This window comes from Chaetura pelagica, unplaced genomic scaffold (assembly GCF_000747805.2).
Source record: "Chaetura pelagica isolate M959 unplaced genomic scaffold, ChaPel_1.0 scaffold210, whole genome shotgun sequence".
In the NCBI taxonomy this organism is placed as follows: Eukaryota; Metazoa; Chordata; class Aves; order Apodiformes; family Apodidae; genus Chaetura; species Chaetura pelagica.
In genome coordinates, this window is record NW_009951862.1 from 1,087,580 (window position 1) to 1,110,637 (window position 23,058).

The window sequence follows — 23,058 nt, forward strand, 5'->3', positions numbered from 1 at the left end:
GGGGAAAGAACTCCTGCCCTCCCTGTCACAGTTCCTGCTCCCTGTGAGGACCTGGTAGGATTAGTAGGGGTGGCTGGCTGAGTCAGAAGAGCCAGTAGCCCATCAGTTTTGGCACCACAGGACAGCAAGAGTGGACTTTGCCTGGCCAAACCACTGGATATGGCTGCAGCTTTGCCAGGGAGAACCTTCCCAGTGTGGTCTTGGACTAGCTGAATGCTCTTAGAGGTGGTTTGCTGTGGCCTCTTGCGCTACAGGAAAGTCTGTCCCTGAAAATATTTCAAAAGACAGCAGAGTTTTAAGCCCTCTGGACGTGATGGAGAGGCAGCCTGGACTAAGCAGGCTTGCAGACTTGGCCCCTCTTTAACAGGTGGAGGCTGTTCCCTGGTTTCTTCTGTCTACAGTATTTGCAACACGTTTGTGTGAAACAAAATGCTGTGTGGCACCTTCCTCCTGTAGCTCACCCAAGCACCCTGTAAACAGCAATTTATGGTTGCAGCAGCCTGGGAGGCAAATAAACATGATTCCTACAAATAAGGCATGCTGGTGAGGCAGTGATGAACACCACAGAAATGCCTCTGTGTGATTACTTATGTTGTGCCTGTCCCAGGGCAAATTATTTCCACAGGTTTAAATGGAGCCAAAAGACTGATGTGGTACTTTGTACCTGTGACAGTCTCTATGCCAGAGATGGCTACCTTAGAGTAATGACAAAAGCAAAGTCATGAGTGCTGCATGTACATTCTATGTAGCTCACCCTCTGGCCCACCATCTCATTACTGATCCTCTGGGCCTTTGGTGGTAGCAGGAAAAAGAGGAACTCAGTTTGCCTCAGGCTGAAGGGACTGGTGGGCGAAAGCTTGAGAAAGCTTGGCAAGCTATGTTACACTCCCCACAAGCTCCCAGCCCTTGGTGTTTTCCCCACGGCTGACAAGTGCAGGTTGCTTGGTATTTATACTTCTGCTGGTGGTGCCCACTAGTGTAACCAAATTAAATGCTGCTTTGGGGACAGTACACATCTCTTCAAAAGTGTAGAGCTCCAAAGTGCAGTGAAGAAAGGAGCTTATGCTTCCCAACAGTGTGTAAAAGGAGGGTAAAAGGGACAAGAGAAGTGAAAGACAAGTGAATAGGTGGGGAAAGCCCTACTTACACTGCGTGGGAAGCTCTGTAGCTTAAGTGTATGTTTTATGTTTGTTGGGGAAAATAACAGTGGCAGGGTAGCAAAGAGAGGGAAACCTGGAGCTTTCCAGGTCATGTGCTCTCTCATCCATAAACTACAGGAGAAGGAGGCAATATAGCCAGGAATAACCACTCTGCAAAGCCTGCTCTTCTGGGCTTAGTCTGGTTTTCCTTATCTTCAGAACTCTCTGAAAGTTAACAGGACATCTCTGTCTCTTTGCCAGGTTTCACCTCCTGTTGCATGTTCTTGGCCACTCCCAGCACTTCCCTCGTTTTCCTGATAAGGGGACAAACCTTTCAGGCAGGTTTCTTACCCCCTTCCATCCTCAGGTGTGTCTGGGCTTTGCTTGCTCTACCACACTGCAAGCGCTTGAAGTCATTTGTGTCTTTGGAACTGAGAAGCAAATAAAACCCCTCTGGGTCAATTAAGGTGCAGGACAGTCACTGGGGAACGTGTCTGCAAGGTACCTCAGGTTATCTGGGCTTTGCCACAGCGTCAGTCTGTGTTTGTGTATGACTTGCAGAGCAAGGAGATAGTTTCAGGGACTTTTTCCTCAAAGCATAGCTGGAGCTGGGAGAGCTTAGCTTTCCTTTATTTTATGAGGACATAAACAGCCTACCTCATTTTCCAGAAACTCTTTGGAAACTTTGGAATTTGGCTGGGACTTCTCACAAGATTTCTGCACCAAGGGGTTGCATAATAGCACTGAGGGAAAGTACACCCTGGTGGTGATGTTGTGGGACTGTGGGGTTGCTTTTGTGTTAAGACTCCTTGCTAGAGACTTCCATTGCATCTCAGGAGAGTTCTGGCCCCAGTCTTGAGCATCTCTGCCCTTGGAGAGGCAGTGAGGCATCTGCCCTGGGACCTGGGCAGTCCAACCTGCTTGCACTGTGAGGACTCAATGGGGGCTGGTTGCTGCCTGGCTTGTGCAGCTCCTGAGGTCACAAGGAGCCACGAGGGCTTAATCTTGCAGTGGATGCTCCCAAGCAGAATGAGGTCCTTGGGACAGGCAAAGACACAGCACCTGCAAAAGGCAGTGCTCTCTAGCTCAGTGCAAGTCTTGCTTGAAGCCCTGGCTGCTCTCAGCTGGCTTCACTGCCTGCTGACCCAGCTCTTTCTGGCTGAACAGGATGTTTATCTTCTGAGCTCCAGCCTCTGCCTCCTTTGCCTGTTGCAGGCTGAGGGCCACAACTGCTCATGGTACAAGTGGGACCTCATGGAAGTCCGTGTGGGCCGATCGGGGTGCTCAGGTCCCAGCACAGCACTGTCAAAGCCTGCAAAACACTCCTTTGGTCCTGAGGTGGAAAATTACACAAATTTTTCTTTTATAGCATCCAGGAGCCTGGTCTTGAAGCAGGACGTGCCTGGTTTGTACAACTCCAAATGCGAGAAGGGCAGGCTCAGCCCAGAAGAGGTTATAGTCAATGACTCTGGCTCTGACACAGCAGCTCAACAGTGCTTCCTAAATGGCCTGTAAGTATCTCTGTGCAATTCAGTGCGAAGGTTGTGTGGCAGCAGGGAGCATCATACCTTTGAAGGACAGCAGGACCCAGTGGTGCTGCAGGACTGTCTCTGTGTAGGACATGTCAGTCGCATTGTCTTCTTACCAAGGCACTTGGGAAAGGCTGAACATATCTACAGATATTGACAGAATTCCTAGCAAACTAATTTTACACAACTCCAGGACACAGATTCCTGAAAAAAGTTGGAAGGACGATGTGGGCAAGTGGGCAAGCCTCTTCTGCCCCCATTTTTTGGTGGTGGGTTTTGGAGGAATGAAGGTTTCAATCCTTTGGCGCATGTTGCCCGTCTCCGTTAGGTTTGTGTTGGCAAGAATATTTAATTATAATTAGTAATAGCTGAATGCATTTACAGTGTGTGAAATGAGACAAGAAATAGGTACCAAAGCATTGCCTCACAACACTGATGCAGGATTGCTGAGGCATCTCCTCCTTCCCTCATATGCAATCCAGAGATGTCTACCTTTTCTCATTCCTCTCTTGCATAAATGAATGAAAATGGCATTTCTGCACACCCTTGAGATGGTAGCTGGGTACCTGCAGCAAGGAGAGCATCATATCCTGCTAATGGAGGGGATCACTTCTTTCCCTGTTACCCCACTATTTTATTAAGTGTTTACAAGTCTCTGGCATGCCTTATCTCTTGTTGGGCTCTCAGGCTGGGAGCCTTGAGATAAACATGAAAACACTCTGCTCTGGTATATGTTGACCTTTGTGGCTTGTGTGTGGCTGGTTATGAAAGGTGCTGTTTTGCATCCACCCACTTACAGGAATGAGATATCAAGTGACCATGGTTATTTTTCATTTTAAAAGCAACAGAGGGCTATCATGGGCTGCCCCAAAAGAGAGATTGTGTTTGTTCCCCTTTGATTTTGGTGACTGGCAGCAATTCTTTAGGACTTGTTTTGAAGTGTCCTCCTCCTCCTCCCAGGGCCTCTGTCTCTGTACCTGTTCTCTGAAATGACTCCATGGCCTAGTGCTGTGAAATGCAGAGTGTTGTAGTGAATTATTGTGCAGCCTGTGTATGGGCCCTGGAAATGCATCTGCATGGTCTAGCCTTAAAGAAGGCTAACATGGCCTTAAACAAGGCTAACTCTGCTAACATGGCCATTTTGTCCTTCCTTACATTCGTGTTCTCTGATGAAAGCAACTTCTGTAACTCTGCTTGGCAGATGAAATGAAGATGCCCACATTTAATAAACCTTGAGCAAGCAGCAGCGTGTGTTTGGTGAGCTGCCTGCTGTAATTAAGTGTGTACATTAGAGGAATGGGAGCTTAATTGGTTGAGGGGGTGTAGTGGGGCAATGCTAATAAAAGCAGACCAGACAGCTGACAGCCTGAACAGATTTAGACCTAAGAATGAGAATGGAGATAAGGGAACAAGCCTGCATTGAGGCAGTTTTTCAAGACACACCCTGTGGCAGTGCTAATGCTAAAACCCTTTGCAGTTCTGCGCCCTGCCCTGTGCTGCCTGGCAGCAGGAGTCTGCCTGGTCAGGGTTTTTGCAGTGCAGGTGTGAGACTGTGAGTCAAGAGGGACTGGAAACCCACAGCGTGTGCTTTGGGAAGGGTGGGCTGATCCATCTGGGGTCAGCTGCAAAGCTGAAAACACGTTATGATTAGACTTGTGAATCCTTTGCACCCTGAAGGCTTTCTATCACTGCAGGCCTTCCTGTACAAGCCTTAACAATGGAAGACAAATGGGTGTGAGTGCTTACCAGCTGCCTCCTGCATGCAGGGTGTTTATTTGGGAAAATGTGGGCCAGCTGAGATGGCTGTTGCTGCCAGCTGGAGCTGACTGCTCAGACTTGGCATCACTGGTCACAGCAGCAATGCTGAACAGAGCTGTGGAGAGGGAGGTTGGCTTTATGTCATCCTTGTGGGGCAATTAGCTGTCAAATAAATTGTTTCTATGTTTCCCATGGAGAATTTAGGTTATTTTTCCTAACGCTCCTGGCATTTTATTTTGTCTAAACTGCTGTGGTGCTGCAGGGGAGGCTGCCATTTGGGTTCCTCATTCTCTTATTCCTGGCTGCTGGTAGAGGTGCTGGTCTCAGCATGTGTGGAGGTCTCCCAGCTTGACCTTCACAGGTCTTTGTTTTCTCCCTGGGAGGGATGTCCTTCCTCCTTGATGTGAACCCAGCTGGCCACGACGAGCAGTGGGGAATGTTCTCTAGGAGTTTCCTTTTACCTGGCTGGGATCAATGTGTTTCTCTGAGCTGTAGATCTGGCTTCCCATGGGGACACTACACTCTGTGCTAGTCATTCATTTAATAAGCAATCATTTTGGTTGTCATATTCTGTTAGTGACTGACAGAAGGGGACTCTGCACAGTGAATGTTAAACATAGGGCTGTTTTCCAAGGGAGTGAATCTGTAGCCAAGTCACACTGACTTGGGTGAGGTTAAACACCAGGCCTGCCCCCACTCCATTGCAGAGCTCAGCACAAAGTAACAGGGGACAGTAGTGGCAGCATCTCTATGTGGATCAGCAGGTGACACACGGCTGTGCCAGTGTCTGGGTGGAGAGGTGCCCAAGTGGAGGGATGTCCTGATGGAGAGCTGGTGGTGGTGAGTTTTCCCTTCCTGCCCTAGGTTGCCTCTCTGTCCCCTGGAGACCTCAGTGACTCCAGGAAATGCCTGATCTGCAGCAGGCTATGGGAAGCAGAAGACAGAGTGCAGAGGTGCCAGTGCTGCAGCCCTGGTGAGAGTAAAGCAGACACTGGAGCCATGAGCCTTGCATTGTTCACTCTCTATTGGTGTCTGTTGGCTCTGTCAGTGCTTGGAGGAACATTTACAGAGGAGGATGGAGCATGAGGAAATATTTGATCCATTTTCCAAGTGCTTACAGGGAGACATAGGATTCTCTGTGGCTGCAGCACAGCAGCACAGCAACACAGCAGGGTTTCTCAGTTGCATGTTCCAGGTACAGCCCCACCATCTCAAATGCTCATCCAGGATGATCTTGCATGGAGGACAAATCCTTCCTCAGGAAGTGGTGCATTCATCAGCCTCATATCCTGTGCAGGATTTCACAGTGCCTACCTGTCAAGAACTGCTCCTGTTTGTAACACCTCATCCTGACAGTTCTCTGGGTGCTGACACTTGAGGTTGGCTCTGCTCTGGATGCAGATGAATGCTATTTTTAGCTGATGGCTGCAGCCAGATGGGAGCTGGTCGTGTGCTTTGTGGAGAGGAGGAAACAGCACATGCATCCTTCTCCCTCTGTGCTGCAGCCTTTGCTGAGGCACCCTGTGTGGAATTGGTGATGAGCCTGGGAAGGAGGCTGCCTTGTCTTATGCCTGTGGGAAGTAGCAGGGAATTAGGGCTGCGGGTCTCACAGTGTCACCTGGCACAAAATGCTCAAGAAAATGCTTTGAAAACCACTCAAATTCTGTATGCGTGTCTGAAAAATCTCCCTCCCCCTGCAACTCCAGGTTTTGTGCCTTGTTTTTTATGCAGAGTGCAGATGATGCTGCCTGTGTGCAGCTCCTTAACCCCTTATGTCAAGAATGACAGTATAAAAGGTTTGCAGCACCTGCTGCCTGGCTATGATCTTGGGATGCTTGGGCACCTGCTGTATGGATGCTCTTCATGCTTTCAAAAGAGGGAAGCCAAGACAGGTGGGGACCCCTGCCCTCTTTCTTTTTGTTTTTACTTTGTTCTTTGTTTCTAGCAGGTATGGATGGGAAGAAATGCAGCGTTTGGATGTTTTTACCTCTTGTGTTTACCCTGTTTACATCAGCTGGATTGTGGATAGTGTAAGTTACCTCCTGCTGGCTATTTGAAAGAGCAAGTTAGGTTGGGGCAGTCAGAAGAACTGCTGTGGTATGGACTGCATCTCCATACAGTACAGGGAGTGTTTTGGGAATGCTCTGTCCTTGAGTTACTGTGGGGATGGGAGGGCACATGATAAAGGCAGGGGCCAGTCCGTTACTTGGAGGACCAGATTTTTGTCCCTCTGTTTATGTGCTCCCCAGGCCAAGCTTCTGACCTTTTCTTTGTCCTGGCACATGTTACTGGGAGCTGCCTGAAAAGAGACAGGCAAAAAATGCAAAAATTCCTTTTCATCACTTTTTCTTTGAATGACTCAGCAGAGCTCTTGGAGAAGCTCTTAGACTCTGCTTCGGGGTGCAGTTTTGAAATAGGCAGCATCCAACATCACACTGACAACCTGCCAGAAGCTTAATGCTGACACTTTACTTTCCTACTAACACTTCTTAATAAAAATGCACATGAGGCCTGCAATTCCTCTCTCCAGGCATGCAGGCAGACAACTGCAGCATGAATCTAGGAGCAATAAAGGTGGGATCAGCAGCTATGCTCAGCCTGAGGAGCAGTTATAATGTAGGATATGGCACTGGCTGTGGTCTGTTGATGTTGTTTTTCAGGAGCAGGGGCAGCTTAAGCCATTTGTCTGAGCCTTATTGCTTGTTCTTCTTGTCCCATCCCCTCTGTTTATATTAAAACTGTGTTTATGGAGGGGGGCCATAGTAAAGCAGGCTCATCAAATAGCTCGGATTAAAAAAGAAAACATTCCTGTAGCTGGTTGTTTTTAAGGCCTGTGACCTGTTTGTCCACCTGACAGTGCAAACCAGATGCAGCTCAAAGGCACATAGTAAGGCTGGGAACTGAGCAAAATTGCCTGCTTAAGCAGAGGGAACACAGCTGCCTCCAGCAGATCTTGCCAGTGGACTTGGAGACACTTTGTGTGTTGTTTGAGTGATATGTGGAATTGAAGCCGGGATGAGGTTTTACATCATATACATTTTTTTCATCTTTCTCTTTTGCTTTTTCTTTTGACAGGTACTTTATAGCAGTGGAAGATAACAAAATTCTCCCATTAAATGAACCAGATAGGTAAGAGCTGGTTGTGGGCTTTGTGTTGGGTCACTTGTTTCTTTGAAATAGGAAAACAACGAAAGCTAAATGGGAAAGAATATCTTGACTCTTTGTTCTTATGCATTTGTGTCTCTTAGGAAACCTGGTTCCAAAAGACCACCTTATATAAGGTAAGCAAATTATTTTCTTCCAGTTACTGTTCTTATTAATCGTTGTTATTTATGTGTCTTTGCTATCCTAGAGTTACAATGATACACTTTGTTTTCCAAGTGTTGCAGGTGATGCACCTCCTGCAAGCTGTGTGTTTAGCCAAGTCATGAACATGGCAGCTTTTCTAGGTAGGAACCACAAGGGGAACATTTCTTTCTTTCTTTCTTTCATATTTGTTTAAGAAGACACTGAAACGTAAGTTATTTCCCATACATGTTGTTTTTAAATCTGGTTAAGGCTGTATTATATTGTCTTCATCTGTAGATAGATAGAATTAAGCTGGATACATTTGATCTTTATTGCTTTCTGAATTTAATTGTCTCATCTTAGCCTTGAATCTCTGTGACCTTTTTCCATTGTATGGTGGGGTTTTCTTATGTGCTGTGGATGAGAGAGATATGCATGGGAATATTGGCAAATGCAGCAACTGATGATGCAAAATATTTTCTGTGCTGAAGTCCTCCCCTTCCACCCCACCCTTTCCTAAATTCAATTGCTGTGGAAGTAAGAAGGCAACATGACCAAGAGAAGAAAGAGCTGGAAAGTACTAGAAAAATAGGTCTTAATTTGGTTCTTTAAACTGGTCTTTACCTTCACCTGTACATATTTTGAAAAAATGGATTCCAAACTTAAATGGCAAGTAATTAAGTATATTAACCTTGAATTGCTTTTCTTTAGTAGTATTTACGTTTATCTTTTTCTGTGTGGGTTGATTGATGGTGCTTTTGGTTTTGCTCTGAGCTGTACTCTCTTAAGTGCCTGCTGCTTGTGCAAGGAGCAAAGCATCATTTCAGAAACCTGGGAAATTCACTTGAGTTGAGCTTTTAAATTAATCCAGACCTGTGTGTGCATGAGTAAGATACTTCAACAATCTTAATCTGACATAATGAAGATGAGGCTTGGGATGTAAAACCTGGCAGAATATGTTTGATCGTGAACATTGACATGAACTTCCTTATCACTTCCAGTATCACTTCAGGGTGGAGTTCAAGCTGTTCAGGCATCCTTCCACTTTGTGTATGGCTTTGTTTCAGGTGTGGATCTTGATGTACATCTTGAGCCAGGGGCTCAGCTAGTGGAAATAACTCTATCTCCAGTTTGGGCCAAGGTAGAGTCTTGCAGGCATTTTATTTATAAGCCTGACACCCAGTGCAATGTGATGATGATGATACCATTCAAACTTCTGACCTCCAAACTACCTAAACTAGCATGTGCATAGCATGTAACTTCTGATGTTCATGTGGCTGCTGGACAGCAGTGAATACATGCCTGTCCTTTCAGGGAAGGCCCCATTTCTGCAGACCACTCTGTGGACCTGCAGCAAGTTCCAGCACATCCAAGGGCTTTATGAAAGGGCAGGATTTAGGTTGGTGCTCAGTCACCTTGCAATCTGGGTGGACATGAGGATAACACTGGTTTGAGTGTGAGGGGAGCAGCTGGTGGGAAGGAGGAGAGGCAAACAAAAGACAGGCAGTTTTTTGAAGCTAAGCTGTACTGTGTGGTTTCATGGCTTCTTCTTCCCAGTCCAAGAAGAAATACAAGCAGGGAACCTCCAGACTGCAGATGTGCTCTGGGACATGTGATGGATGTTATGGTAGGACCCCTCTTAATCATCTGCCAAAGGTCTTGGGAGTCTGGGGAGGTCCCTGCTGACTGGAGGTTAGCCAGTGTTATTCCAATCTAGAAAAAAAGGCATGAAAGAAGAGCCAGGGAACTACAGAGCTATTAATCTAACCTCAGTTTCTGGAAAAATTATGGAGAAGATTATACGGGGTACTATTGAAAGGCATTTATAGAGCAATTAAATCATCAGGCATAGTCAGTGGAGATTCACAAAGGGAAAGTCATGTTTAACTACTTTGCTAACCTTCTATGATAAGGTTACCCACCTAGAGGATAAAGGGAAGGCAGTAAATGTAGTTTTTCTGGATTTTAGTAAGACTGAGTGGATTTTTGATACTGTCCCTCACAGCATCCGTCTGCAGAAGTTGTCCAGCTGTGGGGTAAGGAGGTTCACAGTGCACTGAAGAAGGGCAGGGCTCAAAGGGTTGTAGTGAATGGGGTTACAACTAATTGGGAACTGGTCACCAGTGGTGTTCCACAGTGTTCAGTTCTAGGGACAATTCTGTTCAATGTATTTATCAACCATCTTGATGCATGAGGTTGAATGCACCATTAGCAAATTCACTGATTACACCAAAACTGGGAGGTTCTGTTGACTCTCTTGAGGGATGAGAGGCTTTGCAGGGGGATCTAGATTGATTGGAGCACTGGGCAGTGATGAATGCAATGAAATTTAACAGGTCCAAATGGCACATCCTGCACATAGGGTGGAGTAACACTGGTCACAGGTATACACTGGGAGAGGAGTGTCTGGAGAGCAGCCCTGCAGAAGGAGATCTGGGGGTGCTGATCAGCAGCAGCTCAGTATGAGCCAGCAGTGTGCCCTGGCAGCCAAGTGGGCAAAACTGCACCCTGGGGTACATCCAACACAGCATGACATGCTGGTCAGGAGAGGTGACCATCCCACTGTATCCAGCGTTGGTGAGGCCTCCTCATCTTGAGCCCTGTGTGCAGTTCTGGGCCCCACCTTGTAAGAAGGATGCTTGGATGCATCCAGAGGAGGCCAACAAAGCTGGTGGAAGGCCTCGAAGGCATGTCCTGTGAGGAGTGATTGAGGACTATGGGTATGACTAGTTTGGAGAAGAGGAGGCTGGAAGGTGACCTCATTGCTCTCTACAGCTTCCTGAGGAGGGGTTGTGGTGAGGGAGCTGCTGATCTTTTCTGCCTGGTCTGCAGTGATAGTGTGGGGATGATTCAAAGCTGCATCAGATGAGGTTCAGACTGGACATTAGGAAGCATTTCTTTCCTGAAGGGGTAGTCAAACACTGGAACAGGCTTCCTAGAGAGGTGGTGGATGCCCCATCCCTGACAATGTTTAAGAAGCTTGTGGACAATGCCCTTAAAAACCTTCTTTCACTTTTGGCCACCCCTGAGGTGGCCAGGCAGTTGGACTAGATCATTATAGGTCCCTTTCAGATTTTCTGTTCTTCTTGTCTCTGCTTTGTGGATAAAGCCAAGCATTCCTCTGCTGTGTTGGGTGCTTCTGAGAGCTGCTTTCAGCTTGTACCTCTGGCCACCTTAGTTGTCTCAAAGCCCTTGCTATAGGAGAGGAAGACTACAGAAACCTGCTGGAAACACAGGCATTCAGAATGGTGAAAATGCTGTTATTTAGCATGTCATGCTGGAAGGTGACCTTTTAATTGCCTTTTGTCATTCCCATCACTGTTTTAGGTAAAAGATGGTATCATTTCAGGATCCTCTCCTGTATAAGTAGAAATGAAAATAAAAATCCTGCATATGAATTCAAGTGGTTGACCCAGACAATTACCTAGGGATGAAAACCAGGAATTCTCTTTTGGGAGGAGCAAAGTTTTCTTGTTTTCAAGGATTTGGAGTGGATTGATTCACTAGAGCAAATTGTGAGAAAGTCAGTTCAGCTATCTCTACCAGTTTGGATAAAAGTGGGTATTTTTCACTTACAGTGCCCTTATTTTTCTGAACCATGTTTTTGGTATTATACCAGGGGTTTTATGGAAAACAGAGATATAATTTTCTAACCTGGACAATTTACAATATGACCCATGTGCTGTCAGTCTGAGCATAAGCATAAGAAGGCTTTTGGCAGCAACCAGTCCATTTCCCTGTTCAACTAAATTGCTTTTTGGTGGTCTGGTTGGAATCCCATCTGAATGCCAACTGGTTGCTTGGCTTTCTGTGTTGCTCCACACAGCATTCCGTAGGGAGGGCAAGAATATACGATATGAGTTGTCTCTTGGGGTTATGTCATATTTTGTGTCCCTGTCCATGCAGGGGGGTTGGAACTAGATGATCTTTAAGGTCTTTTTCCAACCCAAACCATTCTAAGGTTCTATGATGTGTATCAAGTGTCATAAATCGTATCAGAGCTCTTGGGTCAGTTGTAAGCTTGGAAGGATGGGTCTTCCAGTCTTCATGGAAAACGAGTGCAATATTTTGGCTTCAGTTAGTGGCCCCAGCAATTTGTTACAGAAGAAGAGAAGAGTCAGTGGGCACGATGGGAAAACCTACAAAGCTGTGTGTGTGTGCAGTTCCTACACTTGCCAGTACAGGTGGGGTTTGACACACCTCCTCCAAGAAAGCTCAGCACTCATGAGTGGAATGGAACTTGATGCAAGCCCAGCTGCTGCAGTGTGGCTGTGGGGGGGGTGTGTGTGGTAGACCGTGCCTTAGGAACTTCACAGGCAAACAGGAAGGTGCTCTTCTTTCCCTCAGGACATTTGCAACCCAGCTCCTAGACAAAAGATGGTGAGCAAAGGAAGTGTGGGAGCTCAGTGTAACTGGATTACACCAGAAATGCTTCCTGGGCTTAGTCTGGTCCATGATGAAGTGGGAGGGGATCATGCAGAAGCACTAAGCTAGCTGGCCTGCAGTGAGCTCTCCTCTCTGGGTGAAAGGGGATGGGGGAGCCCCCAGAAGGTGGTTACTGTAGTGTGTTCTACCTAGTGATGCACCTCCTCTTTTATTTCCTTTTCAGCGCTGGTCGTGGCTGTCCTGCGCTTCATTCAGATGAAGCCCAAGGTGCTAAACCCTTGGCTAAACATTGGTGGCCTGGTGGCATTATGCTTGGCCTCTTTTGGGATGACCCTACTCGGCAACTTTCAGGTACTGCACTCCAGGATTGGTCTGCTGTGTCTGTGCTGGGAGGTTCCTGCTTTTCTGGCAGATCTGCTTAGGTCTTTGAACTCCCTGTGATGTGAGCTTAGGAGATAACAGGTTGCCCAGAGAAGCTGTGGCTGCCCCATCCCTGGAAGTGTTCAAGGGCAGGTTGGGTGGGGCTCTGAGCAACCTGGTCTGGTGGGAGGTGTCCCTGCCCATGCAGGGGGTTGGAACTAGATTACCTTTAAGGTCCTTTCCAAACCCAAACAATTCCATGGTTCTGTGATTCTACGATCCCTTCCAACCCAATTCTTTCTATGATTCTGTAATGTGTCTGGCTGCCCCAGCCCTTGTACCTGCTGTGTCACCTCTGTGTGTCACTTCCATGGCTCCAGTGACATGCTGAGATGAAGGGCCACAAAGATTTTCCCCATATTCCCAGCAGGAGTCACACCTGCATGCTTATACTTGACCTGCCAACAGCCAGAGCACTGAACCTATTCAATCTCTTGAGCCCTGGGGATTGGCACAGATGGTCCCTGGGTGAAAGGACTGAGCCAGGAGTTTGCAGCTTCCCACACAGTTTTAGCAGACAGTTCAGTGTCCTTCGTTTAAAGCACACGTTTAAATCTGCCTCCTGCCTGCCCTCGGATTGCCCACCAGAGGGATGGGGCAGAGGAGATCTACAACTCCTAGTGTGGTGGGTGCCTGCATGAGGTCCCTCCAATTCTCCTTCTGTTTTGCAACATTGTACAAACGAACGAACAAGCTGTCAAGTGCCACGACGTTGCTTTGGAGGGTTGGGTGTCCGTTGTGGTCACGAGTGTGTCTGTTAGGTCTGCAGGGAAAATCGAGGCATTGGAGTCAGTGGCACTTGGGTTTCCCCATCTTGTTGCTTTCTCTGATGCTCTGCTCCTCACTGGGGTGCAAATAGTGAGCCCCAATAATGGCAGGAACTGAGAAAGATCTACCAGAAAGGTAGGCTGGCTTCTTCTGCCTTCCCTGGCTTTGCAGGCAGGGAAAAACAGCTCCCTGCTTTGGAGCAATTGCAGGAACATTGTGTCCCTAATAGTAGTTTGTTGTTTTTTGGTGGGTTTTTTTAGTGGGGATTTTTTGTGGTGTGGTTTTGGTTTTTGTTTTGTTTTTTAATGAGGTGTGAGATAATTTTAACTGTTTTGGGCCTGGTCTTCCTAACTCCACAGCACAAGCCAAAAAAACTTGGAGACTTGATTTTCCACAAGAGCTTCCCAGCTTGGAACTAGGAGGCTTTTTAACAGCCCTGTCTCAGTGTGAAAAGAGCATTTCTAGTGTAGGGCAGGCACTAGGAAGCAGTTTCAACCTCTCGGTTTTTTGCTCCTCAAAGGAAATGATTGTTCTTTAAAAGTGAGTACTTGGTGAGTCATGTCTGGTTATAAATTCTGAACTAATTACCTGCTCCTTGTTATTTGCCTGTACCCTTGCTTAGGTCTTTTGCCAACCCATGAAGGCAAGGGAAATGAGACCTAGTCCATGCTTTTCCCTACCTGACTGCTAAGATGAATGTGGCATTAGATCATATTTCTGGGTAATTACAGATTGGGTATGTTAGAGGAACATTATGGATCCATTAACATGCAGTGCAGGCTACCTTGGGAAAGGCAGTTCAATCCATTTTTTGCCTGTACTATGATTTGGACCTACCTTAAAAAAAAACCTCAGGGTAGGGAAGAGAGGGGAGAGATCAATGGAGACACAATAACTCGACTGTTATATTGCAAATTGTGTCTTGTTTGATGGGGATTTGTTAAATCACCAAGCAGGAATTAAAGCTGCAGGGGGGGAATTACAGAGTCATGGTATCTTTCCTAGAAAAGCCTCAGAGCCACGGGGAAAACAGAAGTTGTCTTGTTTGTTCTGTCCATGCTGGGCTTTCTGAAAGGATTTGCAGCCTCGAGGGATGTCTTTGCAGGTTCTTGCTGATTGAACCTGGCTGTCCTTTTGCCTTGCACTACTGCAGAGTCACTGAGCCCCATTAGACAGGGGGGGCCAAGAAACAGAGAAGCACTTGCACACCAGAGAGGTTGGGTTCATATTGTCTCAGATGGTCAAGGATGGGCAGGAGAGGGAACAGGCAGTCGAGCTTCTTGGTGGCAGAAGCTTGCCAACCCAGAAGCATGTGTCTGTTTTGGTTTATGCTGGCTCAGCAGAGGTGCCAGGGCTCCTGCTGCCCTCTGCCCCAGGCAGCAGTGCTCCATGCAGCTGACACTGTTGGCTGCACAGTCTGCTTCCATTGCAGGGAGCTGTACAAGACCCCAGTGGGTTGTTCTTGCCTGCCCTGGCCATCCCAGTGAGCCAGGATTGATTGCTGAGCTCTGCCTTGCTGAGTCTTGCCAGGGAGCTGTGGAGGCAGGCCCCAAGCAACTGCATTTTCCACTGTGCCTGGGCTTTGGGCAGATCTGCTTGGCAGTGACAACTGTGAACTCATCTTGGTTATGTTACACCTGCCAGAAGAAGTGACACAGCATCTCTGTTTCACACCCCAGTGATTCCCAGTCTCCCCTCTCCAACCCCCAGCAGCTACCCAAGGTAGCTAGCAGCTCATTCCTGTTGCCTCCAGACAATCACCACTGTTTGTTCCTAGCTTTCCATTGATGAGGAGATCCACAACGTGGGCACGTCGCTGACGTTTGGCTTTGGGACCTTGGCCTGCTGGATCCAGTCTGCCCTCACCCTCAAGATCAACCTGAAGAATGAGGGACGGAAAGTTGGGATTCCACGAGTCGCCTTGTCAGCCAGCATCACTCTCTGTGTGGTGCTCTGTATCCTTTTGGTCCTGCTCTCTGGGGAGCCAGCTGTCATGTGTGCCTGACACTCTCCACAGCAGGGAGCATTGCCTCTTCCCACATCTGTCCTGGGATCTCAAAGCATTTAGGAATGCTCCTCATCTTGTCTTGATGGGCTTGTTTTGTGTTTTGCCAGGATGCAGCTGCTTCACAGGTGGGCTCTATTCATAAATGTTTCTAAAACTTCTTAGCAGTATCCAAAGTGGTTACAATATTGAATAGTATCTGCATGATCTAATGGCATCACTGCTTGCCAGCACAGTAGCCTATAAGTTTAAGCAAAATGTGGAGATAAAAATTATCAGAAGAACAAAGGAACGAGGGAAGAAATGAGGTTTCTGGAGAAGATTTTGCACTGTTTGTTGAAATGCTCCAGGGTGCTACATCCAGCTCTGCCTTTTAAGATGGTTATCACAGTATAGACCTGCTGGGTCGTGGGGACTTTGGGTAAGACTAGGTGCTTTAGAAATCGGATTTGGGCTGTGGGGGTCTGTGGTCACTCAGACTGGATAATACCTGTGGCTTCCTCTCCCTCCTGTGCCTGTCAGCCCCATTCCAGCCCTTCTGTTTGCACCAGCACTCACGGTGTCCTCTTTGTTTAGGGTGGATCCTTTCACTTCATAGTTGCATCAGAGTTAGTGCAAGAGGGCAGGAATAAATAGTGATGAATGAGCTAATCCCCCTCTTTGTAAAACAGCCTTTTCTCAAACCAATTACTTAGTCACTTGGCTAGTTTTGAACATTTTGACCAGTGTCCAAAGGAATAGCAGATGTGTGTGAAGATGTACTATCAGTTACCTCCTCAGCTTCCTTGGAAAAAGATGTAGTTGAGCATCATGCTTTGGTGTTCATAATGTGGCAGTTTGCCTGGTTCTTGTGGTTTTCCCCTCCTTGCCTTGCCCTAAGCCCATAGCTCCCCCAGGGTGTGTCTGGGGTAGGGCTGGGCTGGGCTGCTGCTGCACTGCTGTGGTCAGAGGCTTCTGCCAGGCTGGGAGCAGAAGCAGCCAAGGTGTAGCTGTTCCTGTACTGACATGCCAGGTGCTCCAAGCCCTCCCCAGCTGGCTGCTTGGCACTGAAGGCTTTGAGACCTCTGTGAAGGGTGGCAGGCTGAGGCAGGGGTCCCATTCCTTCTGCCTTTGCAAAGGCTTGGGCTTGGATCCTCATCCCATGTAGCGTGTGCATGACTCTTGCACTACAAGGAAAGCAGAAGGTCCTTTAAAGCCAGACACAGGATGCTGTTGACTGAAATGAAACTTGGGTTCCTTACACAGAGCCTCAAATGGAAAGTCCTTGATTACCTGTTTTGTGCAGTTAAACATGGGAGAGGCTGCTTGATTTGTTTGTTTTTTGCAAATGAAGATGTGTGATGATGCCTTCTTGGAGTGCAGAGGAAATCCTGAAAGACAGGAGAGCCAGTAGGTTTAGAGGAGATGTGCACTGGGCTAAAAGAGGTCCCCAGCTTAGGAAGGTGTCCTCTGCTTTAGGGGAGCTGAGAATTGCTTTTATGGCATAGTCCAACACAACTGGAGACACTGATGCCAGGCAATACACAGCCCAAACCCATGGGTGCATGAGGCTGGGGGACAGTTTCTGCCTCTGCCAGTGTTCTTTTTCCTTTCAGTGTAACATGCTGTGCTATGCAGACTGATGCTTCTGGATTTCACAGAAAGGGATGATTTTGCAAGTTATCTCAAGAGAATGAAAGATGGCACAGTGTAGGTTCAAGGTGGTGCAGAGATCTGATCCAGTTCCCACTGGGAGGCTCCTGGCAGGTAGGAGCCCACAGCCAGATCTCCAGCTTGCCAGCTCATCCTCTGGCCAGCTGAACATTCCAGCAGGTCCTTGACTTCTTTGTGCCTACGTTTTTCCTTCTGTGAATGTTGATCAGCGTGAACTGGGATCAGGAAGCCCTGCTCTGTGTAGAACTGTGCTTCATGGGCATTGTTGGACACCTGACATCCCTTCCATCTCTGGCACCACATTCATGCTCTCCTGCTTGTGACTACATGGGCTGACTATCATGTGGGTGGCTCTGATTGTTAAGATTTTACTGTCTACCCTGTTTGGGTTTCCCCTCATCATGGTTGGTTTGTCTATTCCCACTAGTTGTCCTTGACTTTCCTCTTCCAGATTTCATCCTTATGGCACAGGGCATCCACATGCATGCTTCTAGGATCCAGTGGGGCTTGGTGATGTGCTTCCTGTGCTACTTTGGCACCTTTGCAGTGGAGTTCAGGCACTACAGGTTTGAGATCGTTTGCTCTGAGTACCAGGAAAACTTTCTGAGCTTTTCCGAAAGCTTATCGGAAGCCTCCGAGTACCAGACAGATCAGGTGTAGCCTTTCCTCTGGCAGGGGGGAGGGGGGCAGGTGTGGTCTCATGGGTTAAACATGACCTCATTTACACTTTTTTGATGAGTTTGTATTCATGTGCAATCACGATCCCATTGCCAAAGGGCTCTGAGGGTGGCCAAACAAAAACAGTGGAAGAGGAGTGGATCCTGCTCGAGAGCGGCTGCAGGAGAGAGCGGGAGCTGCTCAGGTGTTGCTACCAGTGACTGTGCCCGAGTGGCTCTGTCACACTCCTGTTGTTCAAAACATTCAACAGCCAGTCCTCGTGATGCCCCTCTGAGACAGACACTCCTCAGCCTGTTCTGCAGAGGAGGATGATGGACTTCTCCAGGCACCAGGAGTCTTCAGGAGCCACCAGTTCCCAAGTCAGCAGACTGCATCTTTTGTGTGTTTCTTGGTAGGGTAACAACAAGCAGCTGTTCCTTCTGGACTTGGACTTGAGCAGCACAAGACCCCAACTGACTGGCTTTTATGGCAAGGGGGCAGGCATTGCTTTCAGCCTGGAAAGCAGCCGGTGGTGAAGCTGAGTTTGGGAGAAACTGCTGTGATCAGGAATCAAGACATGTCTGATGCTGCCTTGTAGCTGGGCAGCCTGGCCCCAGGCCAGAAGAGGTGGCACAGGGTGGCGCTGTGCTTCAGACTCAGCAGTGGGGACTGGTGGAAGCAAGTTGCTGAATTTGCTGGGATTGCCTCTATGCTCTGAAGACGACCCAGGAAAAGTTGCTCTTTTAAGTGTTTGGTGCTTCCACTACGTGTCATGTGTGATATTTCAAAAGCTGCTTTTTTGTTCATGTTATGTTAAAAGACACTGGACTTGCCTGCAATGAGAACAGAACTGCAGGTGGTCTGGGCTTAGGGTTTTGTTTTGCACCTTGTGCCCTTCCAAGTCAAACTTGAGACATCCTGACATTAGGCCTGAGCTGTGGACCCCTGAGGGTGGGCAGTTGTCCTGAGTGGTGTATGACACAGATTAAAGCAGGATTCCAAGGGGCAGGGAGGAAGTTCTGTCCTGCAGGTTGGGTGATGAGGCCTGAGGGCTGGAGGTGCAGGAAGGGAACAGCAAAACCAGAAGGGTTTCTCCCTCCTTGGAGTGAGGTTTTCAAACATAAGGAAGAAAAAGGAGGAGGTCAAAGCCCCTCTTTGAACATCTGGTTTTGGGAAGGCTGCTGTATTGGCTGGGATGGGGAGCCACGAGAGATGCTTCTCAGGAACACGTTTTGATCCACGTGGCAGCCTCAGCTTAGGGTTTGCATCTGTCTGAGCTGCAGGAAAATAAGCAGAGTTGGAAACTGTGGCTAAAGGCATTTGAAGGGGAACTTGAGCCACACGGTGGCATGTGTAACGCAGAGGGAAAAGGCACGAGGGCATTTGGTCTTCTGCAAAGGCCAGAGACCTCTACTGAAAGGAGAATCAGTTGAGAAAAACTGTCAGAACCAGTGGGAGAAGAAAGCTTCCAGTCAGCCCTTTGCTGTATCTTTCCTGGGGCAAAACTTGTTCTCAGGCAGCTGTGTTACAAACCCAGAGTATTTCCAGCCAACAGATAGTTGTCACTGGGCTGCTGAAGGCCTTCCCCTTGTAGCTGTGTCACTAGTGAGAAGCTTTCCTGCAGGGACATGCTGAGGGTGGCTCAAGGGCACAGCAGCATCAGCATAAGACACAGGACTCCCCAGCAGCCCAACCAGGGAGCTGCTCCTGGGTGAGGCCAGAAAGGGCTGCCTGGAGAAGATGCAGGTGAGGATCCTCTTACATGGGCACAAGCTCAGTGCATATGGAGCACAAAATAGCAATTTGCTTGAAGGGTGTTTTACTGTAAATAGTCCACTGTGACTTTTTAGAAAAATCAATACTTTCAGTTTATCATTTTATATTTTGTAATTTTAACAAGGGAAAAAAAAAAGAAGATTGTGATTTTTCTTTTCTTTCTTTCTTTCCTTTTCCTATATGGAGTCTTAACTGAACTTCAGAACTGAACTCTGTACATTTCCTAGAGTGTTTCTAACAGCACATTTCAGTACAACTAAATGACAACTGATACACACTGAAACATGACCACTAAATAACCTGCTTTTATGAAGGAAGTGATCTTTATTTTTGTCGCCTACCCCGTGCAGAGATTTCTGATGGGAAAAGGAAAACAAAAAGTGAGTATTTACAGCGTCGTGATTCAAATTAACACTTGAGGAAGCCAGGGACTATTCAGCCATGCACACAGACTTGGTGTAACAGTGCTAGGATGACACTCAGGATGCAGCCCAGAAGGGCATCCAGACTAGCTGCCTCACAGCCTTATCTGCTACCATCCAAGTTTTAGGAGGGCAATGCTGGCATGATGTGGTTTCCTCCCAAAATGCCTGTCTCTTGCTTGCTCTCTCCACAGCAGCCTCCCTCAGGAGGGGTAGCTGTAGGTGTAGATCAGAGCTGAGGAAGGCAACAGACAGGTCAGTATTCTATTTCAGCCATGTGTGAGGGTCAGCTGAAGAGCAGCAGTGCAGAAATGAGAAAGTAGCAAGGGGCACCCATGCACAAAATGCCAGCAGCAGGGAACTGGGGTCTCAGACTGCTTCTGCCTCCATTATTGCTGGGAACAACATAACTGTGGCTCTCACTCCTGCACTCCCACTGAACCCCTACTGAAAGCATTAAGAGGGTCAGGGAGGTAAGACAGCTCCTCAGCAGGACAGGATTGTCTGCCTTAGAGAATGGACTGGGGAGGATGAAAGCAGGAAAATGAAGTGTTCACAGATAAAAGAGACTGGCCTTTAGGTGCTGGGATCACTGGTGATACACAGGAAGGCTAAATACTGGGATGGAGTAAACAATGAAAACAAGTTATGTTTTTATTTACAACGTCAGGAAAAGCTCCATGACCACAGACACGGGCACGATGTAGGTAGGAGGTGAAAAAGTCAGGGTTTTAATTCTCATTAAATGCATTCAGGATGTGTCCCTCAGGAGTTTGTCATGGTTTCCTCACAGCTGACCAGTGCTACCAACGTGTGCTAGGATGGTGTTGGCTGCTGAGGAGGAGCTCCACAGGTCAGTGCTAAGGGAGATCAGTCAGCGTGACCACGTTCCTGAAGTATGTTCAGCCAGTTGGATCCCATGGCCCAGCACCACGAGGCAGCATTCAGGTGGGGCTAGGATTTGGTTTTTCAAGCTGTATTTATATATACTTCATTCTGGTGTGCTGGCTGTGTAGCTCTAAGCAGCTTCCATATGCCAGTTGTACTGGTTTTCACCTAGGCCTATACCAAGCTTTAAGTTGTTCCTGGTCTAAAGAGCTTGTCTGCAGCAAGGGCTGACTCTTTCTGTGGCAGCACAAACCTACTGTTTTGTAGCTCACATTTGGCATTTTCTCTGGGGTGTCCTCACCCTAGCTTTGGAAGTTTTGACTTGGCCACCAACCATATGACTCAGGAACACGTTTTGATCCACGTGGCAGCCTCAGCTTAGGGTTTGCATCTGTCTGAGCTGCAGGAAAATAAGCAGAGTTGGAAACTGTGGCTAAAGGCATTTGAAGGGGAACTTGAGCCACACGGTGGCATGTGTAACGCAGAGGGAAAAGGCACGAGGGCATTTGGTCTTCTGCAAAGGCCAGAGACCTCTACTGAAAGGAGAATCAGTTGAGAAAAACTGTCAGAACCAGTGGGAGAAGAAAGCTTCCAGTCAGCCCTTTGCTGTATCTTTCCTGGGGCAAAACTTGTTCTCAGGCAGCTGTGTTACAAACCCAGAGTATTTCCAGCCAACAGATAGTTGTCACTGGGCTGCTGAAGGCCTTCCCCTTGTAGCTGTGTCACTAGTGAGAAGCTTTCCTGCAGGGACATGCTGAGGGTGGCTCAAGGGCACAGCAGCATCAGCATAAGACACAGGACTCCCCAGCAGCCCAACCAGGGAGCTGCTCCTGGGTGAGGCCAGAAAGGGCTGCCTGGAGAAGATGCAGGTGAGGATCCTCTTACATGGGCACAAGCTCAGTGCATATGGAGCACAAAATAGCAATTTGCTTGAAGGGTGTTTTACTGTAAATAGTCCACTGTGACTTTTTAGAAAAATCAATACTTTCAGTTTATCATTTTATATTTTGTAATTTTAACAAGGGAAAAAAAAAAGAAGATTGTGATTTTTCTTTTCTTTCTTTCTTTCCTTTTCCTATATGGAGTCTTAACTGAACTTCAGAACTGAACTCTGTACATTTCCTAGAGTGTTTCTAACAGCACATTTCAGTACAACTAAATGACAACTGATACACACTGAAACATGACCACTAAATAACCTGCTTTTATGAAGGAAGTGATCTTTATTTTTGTCGCCTACCCCGTGCAGAGATTTCTGATGGGAAAAGCAAAACAAAAAGTGAGTATTTACAGCGTCGTGATTCAAATTAACACTTGAGGAAGCCAGGGACTATTCAGCCATGCACACAGACTTGGTGTAACAGTGCTAGGATGACACTCAGGATGCAGCCCAGAAGGGCATCCAGACTAGCTGCCTCACAGCCTTATCTGCTACCATTCAAGTTTTAGGAGGGCAATGCTGGCATGATGTGGTTTCCTCCCAAAATGCCTGTCTCTTGCTTGCTCTCTCCACAGCAGCCTCCCTCAGGAGGGGTAGCTGTAGGTGTAGATCAGAGCTGAGGAAGGCAACAGACAGGTCAGTATTCTATTTCAGCCATGTGTGAGGGTCAGCTGAAGAGCAGCAGTGCAGAAATGAGAAAGTAGCAAGGGGCACCCATGCACAAAATGCCAGCAGCAGGGAACTGGGGTCTCAGACTGCTTCTGCCTCCATTATTGCTGGGAACAACATAACTGTGGCTCTCACTCCTGCACTCCCACTGAACCCCTACTGAAAGCATTAAGAGGGTCAGGGAGGTAAGACAGCTCCTCAGCAGGACAGGATTGTCTGCCTTAGAGAATGGACTGGGGAGGATGAAAGCAGGAAAATGAAGTGTTCACAGATAAAAGAGACTGGCCTTTAGGTGCTGGGATCACTGGTGATACACAGGAAGGCTAAATACTGGGATGGAGTAAACAATGAAAACAAGTTATGTTTTTATTTACAACGTCAGGAAAAGCTCCATGACCACAGACACGGGCACGATGTAGGTAGGAGGTGAAAAAGTCAGGGTTTTAATTCTCATTAAATGCATTCAGGATGTGTCCCTCAGGAGTTTGTCATGGTTTGCTCACAGCTGACCAGTGCTACCAACGTGTGCTAGGATGGTGTTGGCTGCTGAGGAGGAGCTCCACAGGTCAGTGCTAAGGGAGATCAGTCAGCGTGACCACGTTCCTGAAGTATGTTCAGCCAGTTGGATCCCATGGCCCAGCACCACGAGGCAGCATTCAGGTGGGGCTAGGATTTGGTTTTTCAAGCTGTATTTATATATACTTCATTCTGGTGTGCTGGCTGTGTAGCTCTAAGCAGCTTCCATATGCCAGTTGTACTG

At 47.6% G+C, this 23,058-nt stretch overlaps 1 protein-coding gene across 1 annotated transcript; it reads left to right on the forward strand.

Moving 5' to 3' along the window:
- The first annotated feature begins 6,376 nt into the window (after positions 1-6,376).
- Positions 6,377-17,667, forward strand: TMEM150C (transmembrane protein 150C). Its single transcript, XM_009993702.1, has 7 exons — positions 6,377-6,456; positions 7,502-7,555; positions 7,675-7,707; positions 7,808-7,875; positions 12,324-12,451; positions 15,066-15,243; positions 17,398-17,667. The coding sequence occupies exons 1-7, from the start codon at positions 6,377-6,379 to the stop codon at positions 17,604-17,606; spliced, it is 750 nt and encodes a 249-aa protein (XP_009992004.1). The 3' UTR covers positions 17,607-17,667.
- The last annotated feature ends 5,391 nt before the right edge of the window (positions 17,668-23,058 follow it).